We start from the raw sequence: 20,037 nt of genomic DNA on the forward strand, positions 1-20,037 counted from the left end.
TGACCTGCATCTTTCCGGGTTGGCCTACATTCGTATTTCTCTCATCGCACTCTACACACCTAGCCCGCCATATCTCTTGGACCCCTGCTTGGACCTGCAGTTCTTAGGACATCTGGTTTACCACTGATTTAAGCATGTTATTGACTTTAAATTGATGCTTCAACTTATTCACTTTTTTCTCTTTCCTTTCCTTTGCATCAAAAAAGTCACAAAAACAAAACAAAGCACGGAAAAAATCTTAAACTGAATAAATAATTAAAAATTCACGGAAAATAATGTTTCGGAAACATAAGAAAACAGTATAATATATTGGTACTTAAAAATTCAATGTAAATGTATAGTATAGCGAACCATTTTATTACAATACACTTTATTGTAGCTGGTACACTGTATGGTGCAGGAATGGTTTTCACCAAACACCCTATGGTTAGTTATTATCCGGGATACCAACGATGTTTTTGCAATTGCAAGCTGTTATAAAGCATATTAATGGTGTTTACCCATTTTTCTTAATTACCATATGCATATTCCCCGCATTTTTGTATCGCGTACCCTTTTTACGATTTTAATGAATAAGCAATGTTGACTGTGTCCCCGAAATACATTCTAGTTGAACGCAATCTTTTTGCGAATCAATTTTTGAGTTGGTATACCTGCCTCCAAAATACTTTGCTCTATCGTGTCAACACGGTTGAAATTTTCCGTGTAAAAAGTGTGGTTTTAACCGCTAGGTGTCGCGACCAACAGCATGAAATTTTAATCAATTTCTGACTCGGGAGAGGACCTTCTCTTCTCTGGAATTGATCTTGTTGGGTCGCTCACGAATGGAGCTCTCGGACTCTGTCAGTTCTCACATCGAGGAACTGAAAACGACCGCCGCAGTCATTCATTTTCGGCTGAAAAACAGGCACTGAGACTGATATTTTGCAGGACTGCCAGGAACACAGTTCATGGTCTGCAATGGAAAGTTTGACATTTCAGGAGAAAAAATCACGGAAACTAGAACTAAGTTCCGAAAGCCGTGATTCTGTTAACGACAGGGAGAACTTCGTTCGTCATCAACAAAAATATGCCGGAGGTAGCAGAAAACATTTTGAAAACAAGTGTGGCGAGCAGAAATCAACCAATTTCGATGATTTTGACGATTAAAACCCAAGAGAAGTGTGCATCATCAAAATGCGACATATTTACGATAATTGTGTTTGAATTTGTATTACGGATTCGGCAATAACATTCACTTCCAAAATGAATATGCCGTCAGTGTTCCAGTCCCCGCTCACCGTCATATAAAACTGATCTTTAGTGGTATGAATAGAAGTAAATGTAAGTAAATCTGTGCATAATAGGTGAAATTTCAAAGATAATAAGACCGTTCACAAACCACGCACAAAAAATATAAATCGTCTCGAATACAGCCACCCCCTCCTGCCTTTGCAGATTTGTCCATACACAAATTGAAACATTTGTATAGAGCATAGACTTCTGATAGACCACCCCCTCGTTCATCTAAAAAGTCTAGTAATCAATGAATGGCCCATTTTTTTCGACTGAACTGTTAACTTCAACAAATTGCGTTTTAAAGTTAAGGGTTGTGAATTAAAACCAAAAAAAACTTTAATGATGTAATATCCAAACTTAAACAAAGCCTGCTTCTCAGAATTGCGTTCTATGAGCACTTCCACTGTTAGCTTTCTCTGTGATTGACTATTTTGCATTCGTATAACATGTGCCTGGATTTACGGAAAATCGCATCCGACACCCTTAGCACCGTCTTGCTCAATAACCGTACGATTACCGCTTCGTCCCTATGAATTAACAAAAATAACAACTCATGTAAATAAAACATGTACACGCATTACCGTATTTCAATAAAAGTTTATTTGCGTATATTTTAGCTTAAAACAGTGTTGTGTTACAAGCACTTCAATAAAAAAAAAACAAATCAGTTCAACATTTAAAAAGCATGAATAAGAGAAACGCCTCTTAGTGTCTACACGTTATGCCGAAATACTTTTGATTAATTCCTTCGTGACCTTCGGCATTTCCAAAACAGACGCGTAAATGCCAAATAAATACGATTGAATAAACACCCACACCGGTTTGCAATCGTGCGAATACTCCAAATTTAACACAAAAGAAATTTGGAGGCACAGGCATACAGCATGTAAAATGCTGTCGGCTCTATACTCAGCCCCACCGAAAACGACAAAAAAACCCGGAGATTCCTTTGGTGAACCAACCATTACAATTTGTGGTTGCAATGAAATGTTGTCGTAATGCTGTTGCAGGTACTGGATTCTTTCATTGATCTTACGCCGCACATCTGAAGGAGTCTGAAAAAAGCGTTTTAATATAGTAAGTTTAATTGTCGCTTTATGTGAGTTTATATTTATATAAAAATAATCACTCTACTATACTACTAAATCTATTGTTGGATCAATTTTACATATACAGTATTTGAAGGAAAATTAAACATATTCGATTTCCATCCAAATTAACCATTAGAGAGAGATCTGTCTTTGATGTTTTTTAACTAACATGACAAAATAAAATGGGATAGACTTAATAAAAAGTGTATCGTCAATAACAATGACATACTCGTGAATGAGTTGAGCCAATCTACAGGCACAGTAAAAAAATACTGTTGATATTCTTTCAAAATAAAAGCGTAAACAGCAAAGATGCAAGGTTGATCAAAACCTGGGAAGTGTCATTCATCATTATGGAACCAGTGTTTATGGAGTGAAAAGGTTTCAGAAATCTTATGCGCCGTAAAAATATTTGCATCCAAACACTACATTTTTATTACTTTTTTATACATGTGTTCATAATCTCAGTTATCATTTTGAGTGATGATCTATAACTTATATTTATCAATTAGGCCCAAAGACATTGCGAAACAAATGTTTCGTTGTAAATATACAAATTGTATTTTTTTGTCTTGCATTTTAAAACTACAGTACCTTTGTTAACAAAAAAACGAAATAAACAAATAAAAACATATATTAATGGTATACTGTAGAATTAAGTAAAAACACACATTTAAAGCAACCATGGGTTGAAAGTCTCTATAATATACCTAAATCAATCAATCGATCAAAAGCAATTAAAAATAAAATTTGTGAAATTTTTACATTTTATTTGCTTATTTCTACAAACATACACTTAATCACCTTATTGCTACATCAACACACTTTATCACTAGTTCTTAATCCGTATAGCTAATTTACCATCGGGAAGTTTATGAAAACGATTGGGATAATAGGAGATATCAGCGACCTCAACTTTCACGACATCATACTCTAATGACTGAATTATATAGCCATCAAAATGTTGATTGTATGCTACATTTTTGTATAAACGACATATAAATAGGATATCATCATCAACCTTTACTATATGCTCCACCTCACGAAAAACATACCCTTCATTTTCTACCTCTCCGATGATAACACTTCCATTTCTTATTTTAGCAGATCCAAGAAAAGCATGTTTATACACTTGTACTATCTTATGTTCGTCAAAATCAATGAGACTCCTTGAAACTTGCAAACTACCCACAGAACAAAAATAGCCTGCTCCTAGTTCTATTACTGATTTCTTGAAATTGTTTCTTCTTGTAAGTATACAATACGCTAGCCTGAGTTGATCTTTGATAGCAACCGTTAATGCAATGTTTTTTCTTGATGACGTATTGTTTGCTATTGTCTTGTAGGTTTTGTGCTTCATTTCAGGAATAAAACAAGCAGTGAACTTTGTGGGTCCATTCCACTTGATTGACAAATGGTAGTGCGTTAGAAAATGTCCTTTTGGCTTCAATCGTTTATCGAATAAATGTTGGTATTCAGTCAAATTTTTCGCTATCAAATTTCGCATTTCTTCAATTGATTCTCTTGTAAACGACGCCTTCATTATGTAAAAACCTAATTTAACTACATCAATCAGGAATCGCCATTCAGGAATGTTTGGTACAAAGTCAGCGATCATTAGAGGAATATTTTCGATAAACGATTTCATTTGACTTGCAGTCATTTTTAGTTTACACGAATCCAAATGCTCCCGTTTAATTGGAACAGGAATGTTTTGCCTTTCTCGTACACTAAGTGTACTGGAAAGGCTATATGTTCACTTCAAAAATGACTTTTTAATAGAAAGCCCGGAGGGTCAAATCACATATACCAATCGACTCAGCTCGATGAATTGAGGTGATGTCTGTGTGTGTGTATGTGTGTGTGTATGTGTGTGCGTGTGTGTGTGTGTGTCTGTATGTGTGTGTACAAAAAACTCACATCACTTTTTGGCAGTAAACCTCATCCGATTTCAATGACCGACGGTTCATTCGACGCGGAATCTGGTCCCATTGTTTCCTATTGAAAATGGTTCGGATCGGTTCAGCCGTTCCGGAGATATGGCCATTTAGGTGTTCCGGAACGGTACCCCAGGAAGGGACCAGATATGAAAATGCATCAAACCTATGCATGCGACACATCAAACCACGGCATTTTCGATAACCTGATGAGCGGTAAGCAGGAAAATAGTCTCAGACCATATCTGAACCGGTAGTGTTCCCGAACCGGTTCTGGGCGTCCCGCTGGAAGTGGCCAAATATACAATTGTACCAAACCCATGCATGCGGCACATCAAACCACGGCATTTTCGATGACCTGATGGATAATGAGCAGGAAATTCATATCAGACCATATCTGAACCGGTAGTGTTCCGAAACCGGTTCTAGGCGTCCCGCTGGAAGTGGCCAAATATACAATTGAACCAAAGCCATGCATGCGGCACATCAAACCACGGCATTTTCAATGACCTGATGAAAAATGAGCAGGAAAACCATCTCAGACCATATCTGAACCGGTTGTGTTCCGGAACCGGTTCTAGGCGTCCCGCTGGAAGTGGCCAAATATATAATTGAACCAAACCCATGCATGCGGCACATCAAACCACGGAATTTTCAATGACCTGATGGACAATCAGCAGGAAAACCATCTCAGACCATATCTGAACCAGTAGTGTTCCGGAACCCGTTCCGGGGTTCCCGTCGAAGTGGTTAAATCTGAAGGAGAAACAAACCCGTACATGCGTCAAATAGTGGCTTTTTAGATTATCTAATGAACGGCCAGCAAGTGTTTCGGAATCGGGTTTTAGTGGCCAGAAGAGGCCAAATGTAAAAGTAAACCAAATCCAGGCATGTGATACATCAAATCGTGGCTTTTGCGATAACCTGATGAACAGTTAGCTAGAAAATAGCCTTACGTCACACTAAAGACAACTGGTAGTGTTCCGGAATTGGTTCCGAGAGTCCCGTCGAAATTGTCAAACTCTGCATGTGACACCTTCAATTTGAAGCGTTTCTGGTTAACCGATGAGCAGTTAACAAGACAATAATGTTAGACCATATTTGGTTCAGCCGGTAGTCACCCGGAATCAGATCCGGGTAGTAAAATGTAGAATTTAACCAAACCCATGGATGCGGTACATCAAATCACGACCAGTCTTTTAAACATTCGACACTTTTTACTACCTTCATTTCGTTGCCGCAGTCGGGTGTCAGTCGGCTTTGTTACATTCGTGCGCTATCGTTACCTCTTACCTACACACAACACGAGCAATAGAACGAAGATCAATAAACAAAGAAAGGGTCAAATCAATGTCTTCTGACACGATGACATGTGTCTAATTCTAGCTTTACGCATACATTTTCAGCCAATTCCGATTATGAATGTTAATATTAGTTTATTATTGCATGTTGCATTGAATACGACACACAGATGGGCAATATAGCTCTTATTATGGAAGAAGACAGGAATAACAAAAGCCGAACCGTCTCCCGAAGCCGCTATCGTGGTGAAGTGCATTCGTTTGACATTTTTGTTTCGAACAGTAGTTTGATTGCTTGTGTTGCGAATGTCGGAGACAAAGGAGGCCGAATATCGACGAAAAGGTTCAAATGACTGTGATCTCTAACAAGGCTGGTCACGACTTATCGACAACCTGATGGAAAAATAGGGTCAGACCACATTATATTCCCGGTATTGTTGCGGGTTCAGCTGTGGCTTCGAAAGTGGGTAGAAGTAAAAGTGAAGCAAACCCATTCATGCGATATATCAAATCGCGGTGATTAGGTAAAGGTGAATAAATAGCAATAAAATATTCTCAGACCATAATTGGGACAACCGGTAGTGTCATGGCCCATGACTCATGGAATCAGATCCGGCTATCCCACCGGAAATTACCAAATATATATATGAACCAAACCCATACATACGACACATCAGATCCCAGATTTTTTGATAATCTAATGAACGGTTAGCAAGAAAGCAGCCTTAGATCACATTAGAGACTAGCTGTGGTGTGGCAGAACCAACGTTCATGTGAAACATTAAATCGTGGCTTTGTTTAATGGCCTGATAAACATTTGGTATGAACAACAGTGACGAATAGGACTAAGTTCTCATATATGAGAACAAAATATAGACAAAACTAAAGCGATCTCATCAGATCGTACCATTTCAGATTCCTAAGGTGTAAATTTATAGCAGGATGGGTCAACGTTGAATGGAAAAATAAGAATTTGATCGCGTCAACAGAAGATGGTGGCTGTTTTAAGGAATTTTGAGCTCTAAAACTATGTAAAATAAGTGTATTTGGTATGGGAAATATGTTCGGAGTCCACCAGAGTATCCAAGATAGCGGTCCAAAGTCCAAGATGGCCCAGTATTCAAGTTAGTGCCTATTTTATAGGATTTTTAATTCTTGCATTATGGGCATATTTTGTATGAAAATATGTCCAGAATTCAAAATTTGTAATCAGAAAACCCAAGCTGTGCGCTGTTTCACAAGGTCTGCAATATGACTATAGTTTGAATGGGGAAGAATGCCGGTCTTCGTCCAAAACTGGTAACCAGAAAATCATAAACGACATGCCAAAATTCAATACGGCGACTATTTTATGTAATTTTAGGTGCAGAGTCCAAAAATGAATACCAGAACATCCAAGATGGTGTCTCAATGTTCAAGATGGCGATTAGTTTAGTTGGGGTAGATATCCGGAGTCATAAAATGATGACCGGAAAATCTAAAATGACGTTTCAAAATTTTGCGGCTTCATGACACTTGTTTGGTTTGAGTTTTGGATCGTTGTCTTACATTTTCTGAATATTGGATGTTATGCTAATATAAAATGTATCCATATTGAGTAGATTTAGCAAGCAGTTTTCATTTTATATTGATGTCAATGTCATCAACATGTCGCTCGAGTTTTGTTGAAAGGATATTTTAAAGCACGAGAAAGGCACCATCACCGCTAGGTGGATTAATTAGTAAAATAATTACGGTTCAAAAATGTGTTCAAACAAGCTGAAATTGCATCATGAGCATACCCCTCAAAATAATCTATTCCATCAACCATTTTTAGATCAGTTACATGTAGGCCTGGTATTCTATTGAAGATTGAGTCTCGTTGTATTCCTGATTCCGTAAACGTGAGGTGTTGTAGTGCATGTTCATACGTTTCAACCGTTCTGTACAGGCTAGGATCATCAACTACAGAAACTCGTAAGTTCTCCAAGTCCATAGAACATATTCTGCAAGGATGTTTAGCAACGAAGGATTTACTATAATCCATTAAACTGTTGAGCCCTAGGTTATCTCCTCGCAAGCCTCCAAACAAAAAGAAAATTTCGATTTTCTGATTATCGACAATGAACTCAACAGGATTTGTCTCTAAGTGTGAAATTTCTGAGATTAGTGTATGCATAGTTTCTTCATTTGTAAATTGTTTTTCTGTTTCCGAATACGAAAATTTTATCAAGAACGTATTTTCAACACGACCGTATATGTGCCTGGGTAATGAGGGAAAATTGAGATAATACCCTGTCAATGCCTGCTTTCCTGCCTTAGGACCAAGAGGGTTGTTCACTTCGAAAGAATCAGCAAACAGAAAATATGGAATGCATATTTTACCGTTGTAGCGTTTTATTTTCTCCTGCCAAAATTGCGCTTTGATAAAGTTATCCATTTGATCAGTTGGTGTTGCGATAATATCATTGTAGTGATTTATGATGCTTTTTAGATTTTCTTCCGTACCAAAAAACTTAAGAAAGAAATTTTCCAGCCCAATATACACATTTGACTTCGAACATTCTACAATGTTCACACCTTCTCCGCTTGTAGCTGGTCTTGCTTCTAGTTCACATGTAACTGGGTCAAGACTTGGCATATCGTACAGCTTATTATCCTTCAAGTATGTCATAAACTTGTATTCAGTTTTCACTAACTCGAACGTCTGTGTTATTTTCATCACTGTATTTAATGCTTTGACGCGCTTTTCTTCAGGAATAGCATCTTTGATGCTATCGCAAATAATAGTTGCTAAAGATTCTAATAGCATCTCCTGGAGGTCCTCTATCAAATCGACAACCATCGATCGGTTATAACTCGACAGGCTGTGAGTGTATGTTGTGAACTGGATTCCAATATTATGCATGGCCTTCAACGTGTCATCGCGGATGTCATCTTGAATCTCCTTCCAAAAATCAGAAGAATTTTGCTCAATACTTTCATGCTCTTGCTCTTCGATACCAGCTTTAGCCCCTTGCACTTGAGGTACCATCACTGTGCCAGCTGATGTGCCGTAAAACAGATGTATAAATTAATGTGGGAACAGTATTATAAGAATCAAAATAAAATCTACTTTGGCGACTACTTTTGGTCGCAGTCAAAGATACGCGCGAGATAGTCGCCTAAGGCAACAGACCTGGTTTTCAAATTTTCCATCATAGAGTTCTTTGATATTTCATGAAAAAAGTTCACCACGTGGCCGGGTGATGTGATGATTGCTGCGACTACACGTGGTATTTGCACCGCGATTGAACTTCGACCATCTTTCAAGACCTGGAAAAGTAGTCGTCATAAATGTGTTTTTCATGCAACGTACAATAGCACAGAGCCAGTATATTATTTACCATTCGTCACTCGGCTCAACAACTTCTAACGCAGCAGGACAACAGCTAGCCGCTTGATCTACACGCAGTCGTTTTGGAACACAAGCACTAGAAATGTCGCTGGCGTGATCCTTCCCAATATGTCGAACGAATGACCTACTCCCGATGTATTCTCGAAGGCAATTGGGCTGCGCACATTTAAATTCACTGTACTGGTTCAGGTTATGGCTTTTCACATTAGTCAAGTGTTTCAGAAGTGTTTCTGCGTTTTCAAACTCCCATCCACACAAAAAACAAATTACGCCCATTTTGTTCACCACCAGTTGTTGGCGTGCTATATCGTGACTCGGGGCTTCTGAGAATTATTCGATATGGTATGATCTTGCCAGGTTCAAGCATACAGTCGATTATCACAGCAATGTTGTTTGTTGTTCATGTTGAGCACAAACTACTTCGAGCTAATCCAAGTCGCCTTGTGATGTCAATCCTAAAATCCAAAATAAACGATAGTTCGTCAAATAACATCTATTACACGGTACGAAATAAAATTCATGAGCTACTTACCGGGGCTGCCGTAAATTAAAGTTGACTCGCTATAATTTCTGAATTATTCATGCAGGAACCAACAGAAAACTTCAAGATACAGTGACGATTCGTTCGATGAGAGCTCGTTAGATGGGATGTCTCGATGGTTGAATGTTCACTGGTTGGGGCAAAACCCAACTAAAAAGCACTGTCAATGTCAAAATAGATGTTAAAACGAGTTTGACGTCTGACCGCCGTCGCATCACATCTCCTGTATACAGAACGTTTACGCAAGTATGTGAGTGTTCCGTGACGTATTTCTCGTCACTTGCGTGTGTCTAGAGCATTTTGATCAGTTGTGAGTTGCCCCAACGAACGAACACGATTCGCTAATCGGGGCGCAGTCGTGACCCAACCAGCGAATCCGGACTGTACTGGACACTGAATTCAAGTACCAAATGTTATCTACTAGAGCCTGTATATATCAGAGTCCCGCAAAGCGTGAAACTGAATCTACCTATCGAACTGTCAAATCAGCTACCTATCGAGCACGCCAGCAAAAGTTTGCAAACAAAGTCTAGCAAAGAAGAGTAAATAACAACAGTCCAAAGAAGTCGTCTCTGCGGGATATAAACAGAACCTATTATCTACCAGAGTCTGTTTATAGTCCATTTTACATGCCGATTTTATAAATGAATTTTGACAGGAGGTAGCGTCCAATAACCCGTGAAAATTATAGACACTATAGATTCCATAGACTCGCGGAGGCGAAGACAACTGTAGCCAAACGAACTGTCAGTTCATGTAGCCAAACGAGCATGACGTCATGATTTCAATAGAGGCAATGGATTGCGTGACGTCGTATTCGCTCGGTACACTCTAAATTCAGGGTAAAACACACTAAAATCGTATTGCTCAACCATGTCTCCGCGAGTCTATGGAATCTATAGTGTCTATAGTGAAAATCAATAGTCCATTTTACGAGCCGATTTTATGAATGAATTTTGACAGGAGGTAGCGTCCAATAACCCGTGAAAATCAATACCATCATCAACATTGTTGTCACTTCGTAAAATGGCTCATTCTTCATTACACGGTTTTGACAATTCAGGCCAAACATTTCAATAGGTCCTATCCGCATTTGAGAGGCTCTCTTTGTTCCGAGCTTTGTTCACTTTCTCTTTCAATTATTGCAATGTAATGGTACACTTCTAGATTGAGTTTAAATAAGGGTGAAAGTAACATGAGAGAGTTCTCTTCATCGACTCTCTCTCCTGCAAATTAAACTAGATTGAGTTTAAATAAGGGCGAAAGTAACATGAGAGAGTTCTCTTCATCGACTCTCTCTTTTGCAAATTAAAGTGACGAGATGCAAATTCAATCAAACTTTTTTACACTTCGCAACCTAGCGATTTATGACCAAAAAGTGCAACCGTACTTGTATCTTGTCACTTTAATTTAAAGAAGAGAGAATCGATGAAGAGAACTCTCTCATGTTACTTTCGCCCTTATTTAAACTCAATCTAGAAATTCAATCGAACTTTTTTAGACTTAGACGCTAGATTGCATCTCAACCTAGCGATTTATGACCAAAAAGTTCAACCATACTTGCATCTTGTTACTTTAATTTGAAGAAGAGAGAGTCGATGAAGAGAACTCGCTCATGTTAGTTTCGCCCTTATTTAAACTCAATCTAGAATTATTATAGGGCACTGCATGGAATTCTCCCCTTCTCTTTCACTCTTACAGAAATTTTGTAAACAACAAGGCCAAGAAACGTCAAAATCCCATACAAAATCAAAACAGTGCAGTGCCCTATTGTCAAGATTATTTATTGTAGAGTCTGTTTTAATCAGAGTCCCGCAAAGACTGAAACCAAATCTACCTATTGAACCGTCAAATCGGCTACCTATCGAGTAACGAGCCTGGATAAAACATGCCAGCAACAATTTGAAAACAAATTCTGACGAAGAAGAAAAACAAGAATCAAAAGAAGTTGTCTTAGCGGGACTCTGATATATCCAGACTCTAATTTATTGATAAACTATATCGGGGGTCATTCAAATATGACGTCCATCATTAGAGGGCGAGGGGGGGTCTGAGAAAGTGTGACACTCCATGTATTGAGCCGAGAGTATTAAGTATACGAAATAGTGTTACAGGGAAGGGGGGGCGGGGGATTCTATAAATCATGAAAAATGATGGACGTCATATTTGAATCGTCCCTCACCTATTTTTTTTTTGACTCAGAAGACTATCAACAAACTATCACACACGCTAACTCTAAAGTACTCAACTAAAGGTTTTACTTTGCGTAGTTCTAGAGCAACATTTGAAAAGGGCATATCAAGATTGGTAAACAAAGGCTGCGTATGTTGCTACCTGAGACGAGACTAGTAAAGATGGTCTTCATTTTATTCAGTTTGTTTCTTGTCCTTCTTCCAGTCTGCGTTGACATTATGTTTTGGGTTGATGGTTCAAACGTGTTCGTGGACGCTTCATCTCACATGCATTGCGATTGTATCCCACTCAAATACAACATCATATTGTGGAGAAATTTTGCATCACCACTGGTGATTCACCAGTCAGTGTAATCATAGGAAATATTTTATTTTCAATTTCTTCCACAATATATTTTTACGTGATGTGAAAGCTAACTTATAAATTAGCAAATGATGCCAAATTGGCAATGTAGATCCCCTGGTAACAAGCAAGATTAATTTTAGAGGAAAATGCATAGGTATTTTGATTGATTTCGTTAGTTTTGTTTCGCTGAGTATAGCCCAGTTTCGAGTTCAACAGGAATCGCTCAAGAAACTTCTTGACCGATTCCTGGCAGAAACTTTCTACGGTGACTGCCATTTGGACTGTCATTTCTTCGCAACTGCGTATTGCGCTTAGCAAGAAAATTTTTAGTTTCACACTTTTACCATCCAGTCAGTCGGTTGTGTGCAAGGGTGAATCTCATATCACGCAAGTTACCAACGACGACAATCAGCCGGAGGGCGAGCGTCGATGTTTGTTTTGGTCGCAGACAATGGAAACGTGCTGCGTGTAGCTTTGGCGCGCAACGACGTCGTCTGCTTTCTTGCTCCTGATTGGCTGCGCGCAACTGGAGTGGAGCTGCGCGTAACTGCCCGGCGCGCAAATTGCGCAACGAAAGAAAAACTATACAAAATATTCGCAATACTGCGATCGTAGAAAAAACGGTTTCTTGAGCAATTCAGGCAAGGAATTTCTCATGCGTCAAGATAGGCTGATCTGCAAACAGCCCTTATGTATAAGAAAATGTGCTGCAAGGAAGTCAAGAAATGTCGTCATGAAAGGGCTTACATCGTTTATGCAGGTCCCTCGCGCTGTTTGCAACATGCTGGGCACCGGGTGTTCCAGGCTCGCTATGCAACGCGCCCTGCTGCTTTGCAATCTTGGAACCGCGTAGTCCGAGAGCTTTCAGTTCAACACTTTTTCGCTTTATAAATTTGCCGCATGGTGGCTGGCGGGTTCCATCATCGGCAATATGGCTGGCTCGATAATACGTTTCCTATAATTATTTATAGTACAAATACTTCATTAAAGTGACTCGAGAAATTTTCTGTTCAATATCGTTAAATTGATGCTTAGTCAGATTACTAGTATTCCAGACTGAAAGACATTTATAATTGGTGTTCAAGTATTCAGAGATTTTTTTTTTCATTTTCCGGTTGGGAAACTTTGTACTACTATTACTGAAGTTTCTGTATGAGAACAGCAGCTGTTAACGGTTACGGAACATCGATACAGTAGATTGAACAAAAAAAAATGTTTCATCATAGTTATTCTTATTCAAACTTCAAAAAATGTTCATCCAATTTGGTTCCAATTTTGAGAAAATACATTGAATTGGAAAAAAATCAAAGAAGTTATGTGGAGCAAAAACATGTTTTTGAACCACTCTAGTATGCAATAGAATATAGTTAAGACAAAAAATCATACCTGATTTTCTCCGGGAAACAGTTGGATAATCTTTTCGGTCATCAACTTGTGGAATTTGCTGTCCAGGGTCAGATTCAGGTTTAAACCTTCCAGCTGTATGATGCGAACCAGCTCATTGCGCATAGCATTGGACAAATCTTTGTGTGCCTCATAGTACGCCAAAATTGATCTCCCTTCCGGCCGGCTTTGGAGGAAATCACGGAGGTTACTAAACTGTAAAGTGAGTTAAGTTTTATAGATCGTATTTTCTCCTAAGTAAGTACACTGGTCAACAGTGGAACAAAATCATAATCATAGCATAATCATACTAGCATGACACTAGATATGTTTTCGATTCCGTTGACCAGTGTATACCATACATGTATACCAACCTTATGGTGTCCTCCGTCGCTCAACATCGAAAAATCAAACTCGGATTTGTCCTTCTGTGAAAAAAGTGTTTGGTTTATGACAAGCTTAAATCATTGATTGAATGAGATTACCAGCTCTACCAACAGCTTTCGAAACAGAATTCGATGGCTGATCACTTGGCAGAACAAATTTACGTCCTCCTTTTCCATTTCAGAAAACATCTGCAAAGTTGTGATGCCGTGTTCATTTGGCAGGGTGTGTGTATACATCTCCAGGCCAGCGGTTTGGAGAAATTCTCCCAGAGACCCTGCTTGTTCGCCTTCGGCAGATTTTTCCGTTATAGCCTGTTCGTCAACTACAACGTAGCGGATACCTAGGTTGTCCACTCCGTTGTTTTCCCGGACGGCACTTTTTCCCGATACTTGCGGTTGCTGCATGATAATCGGCGCCTCCTGTATCGCATTCACTGTGGCTGTACCACAGGAGTAGCCTGGAACTGGTTCCGAAGTGGATGTTGCTTCAGGCATTTCGCCGGATTGAAACTGAAGCAATGCAGCCAGGATTTCCTGTTTCGAGAACATTTTCGAATCTGTAATGAAACATTAGAATATAAGTTGTTTATTTTGAAAACTTTCAAAACATATAACACAGATTTTCCAGAAAAAATGCGATTAAAATGCTTACCGTCTCCAGTTTGCTGATCGTTCAATTTTTTCTAACTTTTTTTTCTCAATGGAAGCGTTACAAAAAGTGACAGCGAGGTACAACCATGAACTACGTTCGCGCCGTTCGCGTTAACGCGCACAAGATCACGTGTAATAAGTTTTTATATCACGAAGCCGTGATTTCGGTTCTTATATTGTAATGCGTAACGTGGGTTCGTAAATAGGCGTGAATGGTGTTCCTAGATATGGAAATTAATTCCTAAAATTGCGATGCGACAAATCATGGAAATGAGAACTATTTCACGATATCGAGGTAATCGACTGTTCCACTTAACATGATTTTTTGTTCATGACAAACGGACCGGATTTCTTAGCGTGTACGAGCCAGCCGTAAAAAAACCATTAAAACGGAAAATCAGCAACAGAATAATTCGAACCGAGACCAACGGCAACGACCCCAGCGAACAAAAAGGACTTGCGATTGGAAACTCGGTACGTGGAACTGCCGATCTCTCAACTTCATTGGGAGCAACCGCATACTCGCCGATCTACTGAAGGACCGCGGGTTCGGCATCGTAGCGCTGCAGGAGGTGTGTTGGACAGGATCCATGGTGCGAACGTTTAGAGGTAATCATACCATCTACCAGAGCTGCGGCAACACACGCGAGCTGGGAACAGCTTTCATCGTGATGGGTGATATGCAGAGGCGCGTATTCGGTTGGTGGCTGATCGACGAAAGAATGTGCAGGTTGATGAGGTCTATTCTTCAACTTCAGCATAATAAACGTGCACAGCCCACACTCCGGAAGTACTGATGATGACAAGGACGCATTTTACGCGCAGCTCGAACGCGAGTACGAACGCTGCCCAAGCCACGACGTCAAGATCATCATAGGTGATTTGAACGCTCAGGTAGGCCAGGAGGAGGAATTCAGACCGACGATTGGTAAGTTCAGCGCCCACCAGCAGACGAACGAAAACGGGGTACGACTCATTGATTTCGCCGCCTCCAAAAATATGGCCATACGTAGCACCTTTTTCCAAAACAGCCTCCCTTATCGTTACACAGCAGACGGAATCTCAAATCGGCTACGTTCTGATTGACGGACGGCACTTCTCCGACATTATCGACGTCAGGACCTATCGTGGCGTCAACATCGACTCCGACCACTATCTGGTGGTGGTCAAATTGCGCCCAAAACTCTCCGTCATCAACAATGTACGGTACCGGCGACCGTCACGGTACAACCTAGAGCGACTGAAGCAACCGGATGTCGCCTCAGCATACGCGCAGAATCTCGAGGCCGAGTTGCCAGACGAGGGCGAGCTAGATGAGGCCCCTCTAGAGGACTGCTGGAGTACAGTGAAAACAGCCATCAACGACGCAGCTGAGAGCACCATCGGGTACGTGGAACGGAATCGACGGAACGAATGGTTCGACGAAGAGTGCAGAACGGTTTTGGAGGAGAAGAACGCAGCGAGGGCGGTAATGCTGCAGCAAGGGACTCGACAGAACGTGGAACATTACAAACAGAAGCGGAAACAGCAGACCCGCCTCTTTCGGGAGAAAAAGCGCCGCTTGGAAGAAGCGGAGTGTGAAAAAATAAAACTGCTGAGCCGTTCCCAAGAAACACGAAAGTTCTATCAGAAGCTCAACGCATCCCGCAACGGCTTCGTGCCGCGAGTCGAAATATGCAGGGATAAAGACGGAGGCCTCCTGACGGACGGACGTTAAATGATCGAAAGGTGGAAGCAGCACTTCGATCAGCACCTGAACGGCGTGGAGAACGTAGGCACGGGAGCCCACGGCAACGGAGGAAACGACAACGCCAGTGCAGCGGAGGACGGAAATGAACCAACTCCCACGCTGAGGGAAGTTAAGGATGCCATTCACCAGCTCAAAACCAACAAAGCAGCTGGTAAGGATGGTATCGCAGCTGAACTTATCAAGATGGGCCCAGAAAAGTTGGCCACCTGTCTGCATCGGCTGATAGTCAGGATCTGGGAAACCGATCAGCTACCGGAGGAGTGGAAGGAAGGGGTAATCTGCCCCATCCACAAGAAAGGCGACCATTCAGAATGTGAGAACTTTAGGGCGATCACTATTTTGAATGCTGCCTATAAAGTGCTATCCCAGATCATCTTCCGTCGTCTGTCATTTAAAACGAATGAGTTCGTGGGAAGTTATCAAGCCGGCTTCATCGACGGCCGGTCGACAATGGACCAGATCTTTACCGTACGGCAAATCCTCCAGAAATGCCGTGAATACCAGGTTCCAACGCATCACCTGTTCATCGACTTCAAAGCGGCATACGGCAGTATCGACTGCGCAGAACTATGGAGAATCATGGACGAAAACGGCTTTCCCGGGAAGCTGACTAGACTGATTAAAGCAACGATGGACGGTGTGCAAAACTGCGTAAGGGTTTCGGGTGAACTATCCAGTTCATTCGAATCTCGTCGGAGACTGCGACAAGGTGATGGACTCTCATGCCTACCCAAGCAACCAAAAGTTCGGATAAAACAGCATGTTTGGGCTTAATCAGCTATTTTAAGGAAGATGAATAACGTTCTATACAGCTCACTTTTTAAGTAGTTAACCGAACTTGAGTTCACAAAAAGTACACTTGTGCCGCTGAAAGGAACGCTATTCAGCTTATAAATAAGCTTCCGTAAAATGAAAAACAGGGGGCTTAGTCCTCAAAAGTAATTTTTGATTGAGACACATTAGCATGTATGGAATCCTAATTAACTGATATCTTAATGTTTTACTTACTGAGATTTGAACTCGGGTTCTCCTCGTTGAAAGCCGGCGCCTTACCACTAATCCATGTTTGGATTATTAAACACTGAGGGATTTTACTCAATGTGCTGATATCATTTATTAGTGCTCAATTAGGTTCGCGTGTGAACTTTCTCTGAACTTGAAATACTCTGCGAGACAAACTTTTTGAAGCCGAAAGTTCGGAAGAAGTTTACGTGGAACTTCTTGTGAACTTACACAGTTTGACATTTTCAGTTTGTTTTGCTTCGCAGTTTAGGCAAGTGCACAGCAATAAATTAGTGCCAGTGTCGGTAATTCGGAAAAGATTTTCAGTTTTCAGTGACTACGATCGCGTCGATCACCGGTGCTGGCGCGACAAGTGAAACGGGATGGAAAACATCCATCAAAACTGGAAGGCTTTTGCTGTAGCCGAAAAAAAAAACTCCGGCGGAACACTGGGTGGAGCAGTTGCTCGCTGAGAGAGCAGCCTTTGAGCCACAAAATACGGATTCTGTGGATTTCAAGTAAGTACGTTGAAATATAATAGTGAAACAGAGTGTACTTGTGAAATTAACACAATCTGTGGCTGCTGAGCTCGATTGCCGAGTGATTTAATTGAATGTGAACTTTTTCCGAGCTCCGCTGTCTCCGAAGTTCATGTGAAGTTCACTTTTGGTACGGTTAATATTTATCCGAACTTCATGTTTCCGAAGTTCATATGAAGTTCACTTTTGGTACGGTTAATATTTATCAGAACATAGAGTAGTAAGTTCAAAACAAGTTCGGAACGGAGAATTTCAAGTTGTTGTTATATGTCCATTTGAACTGTATTTGAACTTTAGTGGCACGCAAAAGTTCAACATGAGTTCGGTTAAAATTTTATTGAACTCTTCCCTAAAGTTCAAAGTAAGTTTTTTTCTGAACCTTTTTTCGACTTCAATGTCGTTTTGAAGAGAAGTCAAAAGCTTGTATATGTACTTCCAAGTTCATAAGCAATACATGAGTAACTTTTTTGGAGAATCAAGTTCAATGAAACCAAAATTGAACCAAATTTGAACTTCTGAGTTCGTTCTTCAAGTGAAATCCGAACTTTTGGTTGCTTGGGTACTCTTCAACATCGCTCTGGAAGGTGTGATGCGACGAGCTGGGCTCAACAACCGGGGAACGATTTTCACAAAATCCGGTCAATTTGTGTGCTTTGCGGACGACATGGACATTATTGCCAGAACATTTGGAACGGTGGCAGAGCTGTACACCCGCCAGAAACGCGAAGCAAGAAAGGTCGGACCTGGTGGTGAATGCCTCAAAAACAAAGTACATGCTGGTAGGCGGAACCGAACACGACCGGATCCGTCTGGGTAGTAGTGTTACGATAGACGGGGATACTTTCGAGGTGGTGGAGGAATTCGTCTATCTCGGATCCTTACTGACGGCTGACAACAACGTGAGCCGTGAAATTCGGAGGCGCATCATCAGCGGAAGTCGGGCCTACTACGGGCTCCAGAAGAACTGCGGTCGAAAAAGATTCACCCACGCACCAAATGCACCATGTACAAAACGCTAATTAGACCGGTGGTCCTCTACGGGCACGAGATATGGACCATGCTCGAGGAGGACCTGCAAGCACTCGGAGTTTTCGAGCGACACGTGCTAAGGACGACCTTCGGTGGTGTGCAGGAGAACGGTGTGTGGCGGAGAAGGATGAACCACGAGCTCGCTGCACTTTACGGCGAACCCAGCATCCAGAAGGTGGCCAAAGTCGGAAGGATACGGTGGGCAGGGCATGTTGCAAGAATGCCGGATAACAACCCTGCAAAGCTGGTGTTTGCAACTGATCCGGTTGGCACAAGAAGGCGTGGAGAGCAGAGAGCACGATGGGCGGACCAGGTGGAGCGTGACCTGGCGAACATTGAGCGCGACCGAGGATGGAGAGCGGCAGGTTCAAACCGAGTATTGTGGCGTACTTTTGTATGTCTTGTTTTAAATGTGATGTTGAACAAATAAATGTAAATGTAGGACTTGGCGAGCAAAAAAAAACAGCAAAAGTAGCGAAGAAATAAAAGCACGGGGAATGCTCTAATTCATTAGAATAGGATGGTGGTGTGTTGATTTTGTCAAGCTCTCTTCTCGGTGCACTATAACAAAATACCTTCATAAAGAATCCATCCATTCTAAAAAAAAATACATGTCGATGTCGAAGTACTGTGACAAGCCAAATTTCAGATGGAAATCCGTTTCCCTTTCGTGAAATCATCCTTGCTTGGGTAAGCTGATGTGGCTGTCACAATTCACAATGCTGATGATGGAACCTGATGAACGAACACAGCAACACACCGCTACCTACCTAACCTTGTTTATCATTTTCAAGCTCGGTTGGGTAAAGATGAGAACACGTGTAACCGTGGTCGACTTCGAGCTTGCCAAACATGAATATTTTATAGATTTAAACAAATTTTCTCGTGTGAGCTGCTGTTCATGATTCTATCAATGCTAGAAATCTGGAGCTTGAAACATGTGACCGGTTAGGATGATTCACCTTATAGAAAATTTCGACAATGATTTTTCTTAAGGACCTAACTGACTTGATCGATTTCTCTTCGTCGACTTTCGCTTTCGCTAATAACTTGATCAAAACAAACAAAATCATTATTATTTTTGTTTCTAGAGCAAGATGTAGTCGTCGTCTTCGCATTTCTACTAAAAAATCTTTGGAAAACTTAATACACTTTCTGTAATAACACAAAGAAAGGATTGATGAAGAGTAATCGAAAATGTCTGTTCGGCCCTAATGAAGAATCAGAGTCGATTT

The 20,037-nt window shown here is 40.8% G+C and overlaps 1 protein-coding gene across 1 annotated transcript; it reads right to left on the reverse strand.

The window, feature by feature from the left end:
- Positions 1-13,380: 13,380 nt before the first annotated feature.
- On the reverse strand, positions 13,381-14,840 carry LOC109427713 (uncharacterized). The gene is made up of 3 exons (XM_062860001.1): positions 13,931-14,840; positions 13,820-13,873; positions 13,381-13,661 (listed from the first exon to the last, which is right to left on the reverse strand). The coding sequence occupies exons 1-3, from the start codon at positions 14,378-14,380 to the stop codon at positions 13,443-13,445; spliced, it is 723 nt and encodes a 240-aa protein (XP_062715985.1). The 5' UTR covers positions 14,381-14,840; the 3' UTR covers positions 13,381-13,442.
- Between the last annotated feature and the right edge of the window lie 5,197 nt (positions 14,841-20,037).

This window comes from Aedes albopictus, chromosome 3 (genome assembly GCF_035046485.1).
Source record: "Aedes albopictus strain Foshan chromosome 3, AalbF5, whole genome shotgun sequence".
In the NCBI taxonomy this organism is placed as follows: Eukaryota; Metazoa; Arthropoda; class Insecta; order Diptera; family Culicidae; genus Aedes; species Aedes albopictus.

Excerpts from the sequence above, each read along its gene's own strand:
- LOC109427713 (XM_062860001.1), bottom strand. The coding sequence starts at position 14,380 with ATGTTCTCGAAACAGGAAATCCTGGCTGCATTGCTTCAGTTTCAATCC. Across the intron at positions 13,874-13,930 it reads GAAAGCTGTTGGTAGAGCTG|AAGGACAAATCCGAGTTTGA; the intron begins GTAATCTCATTC and ends CTTTTTTCACAG. Across the intron at positions 13,662-13,819 it reads GCGACGGAGGACACCATAAG|TTTAGTAACCTCCGTGATTT; the intron begins GTTGGTATACAT and ends CTCACTTTACAG.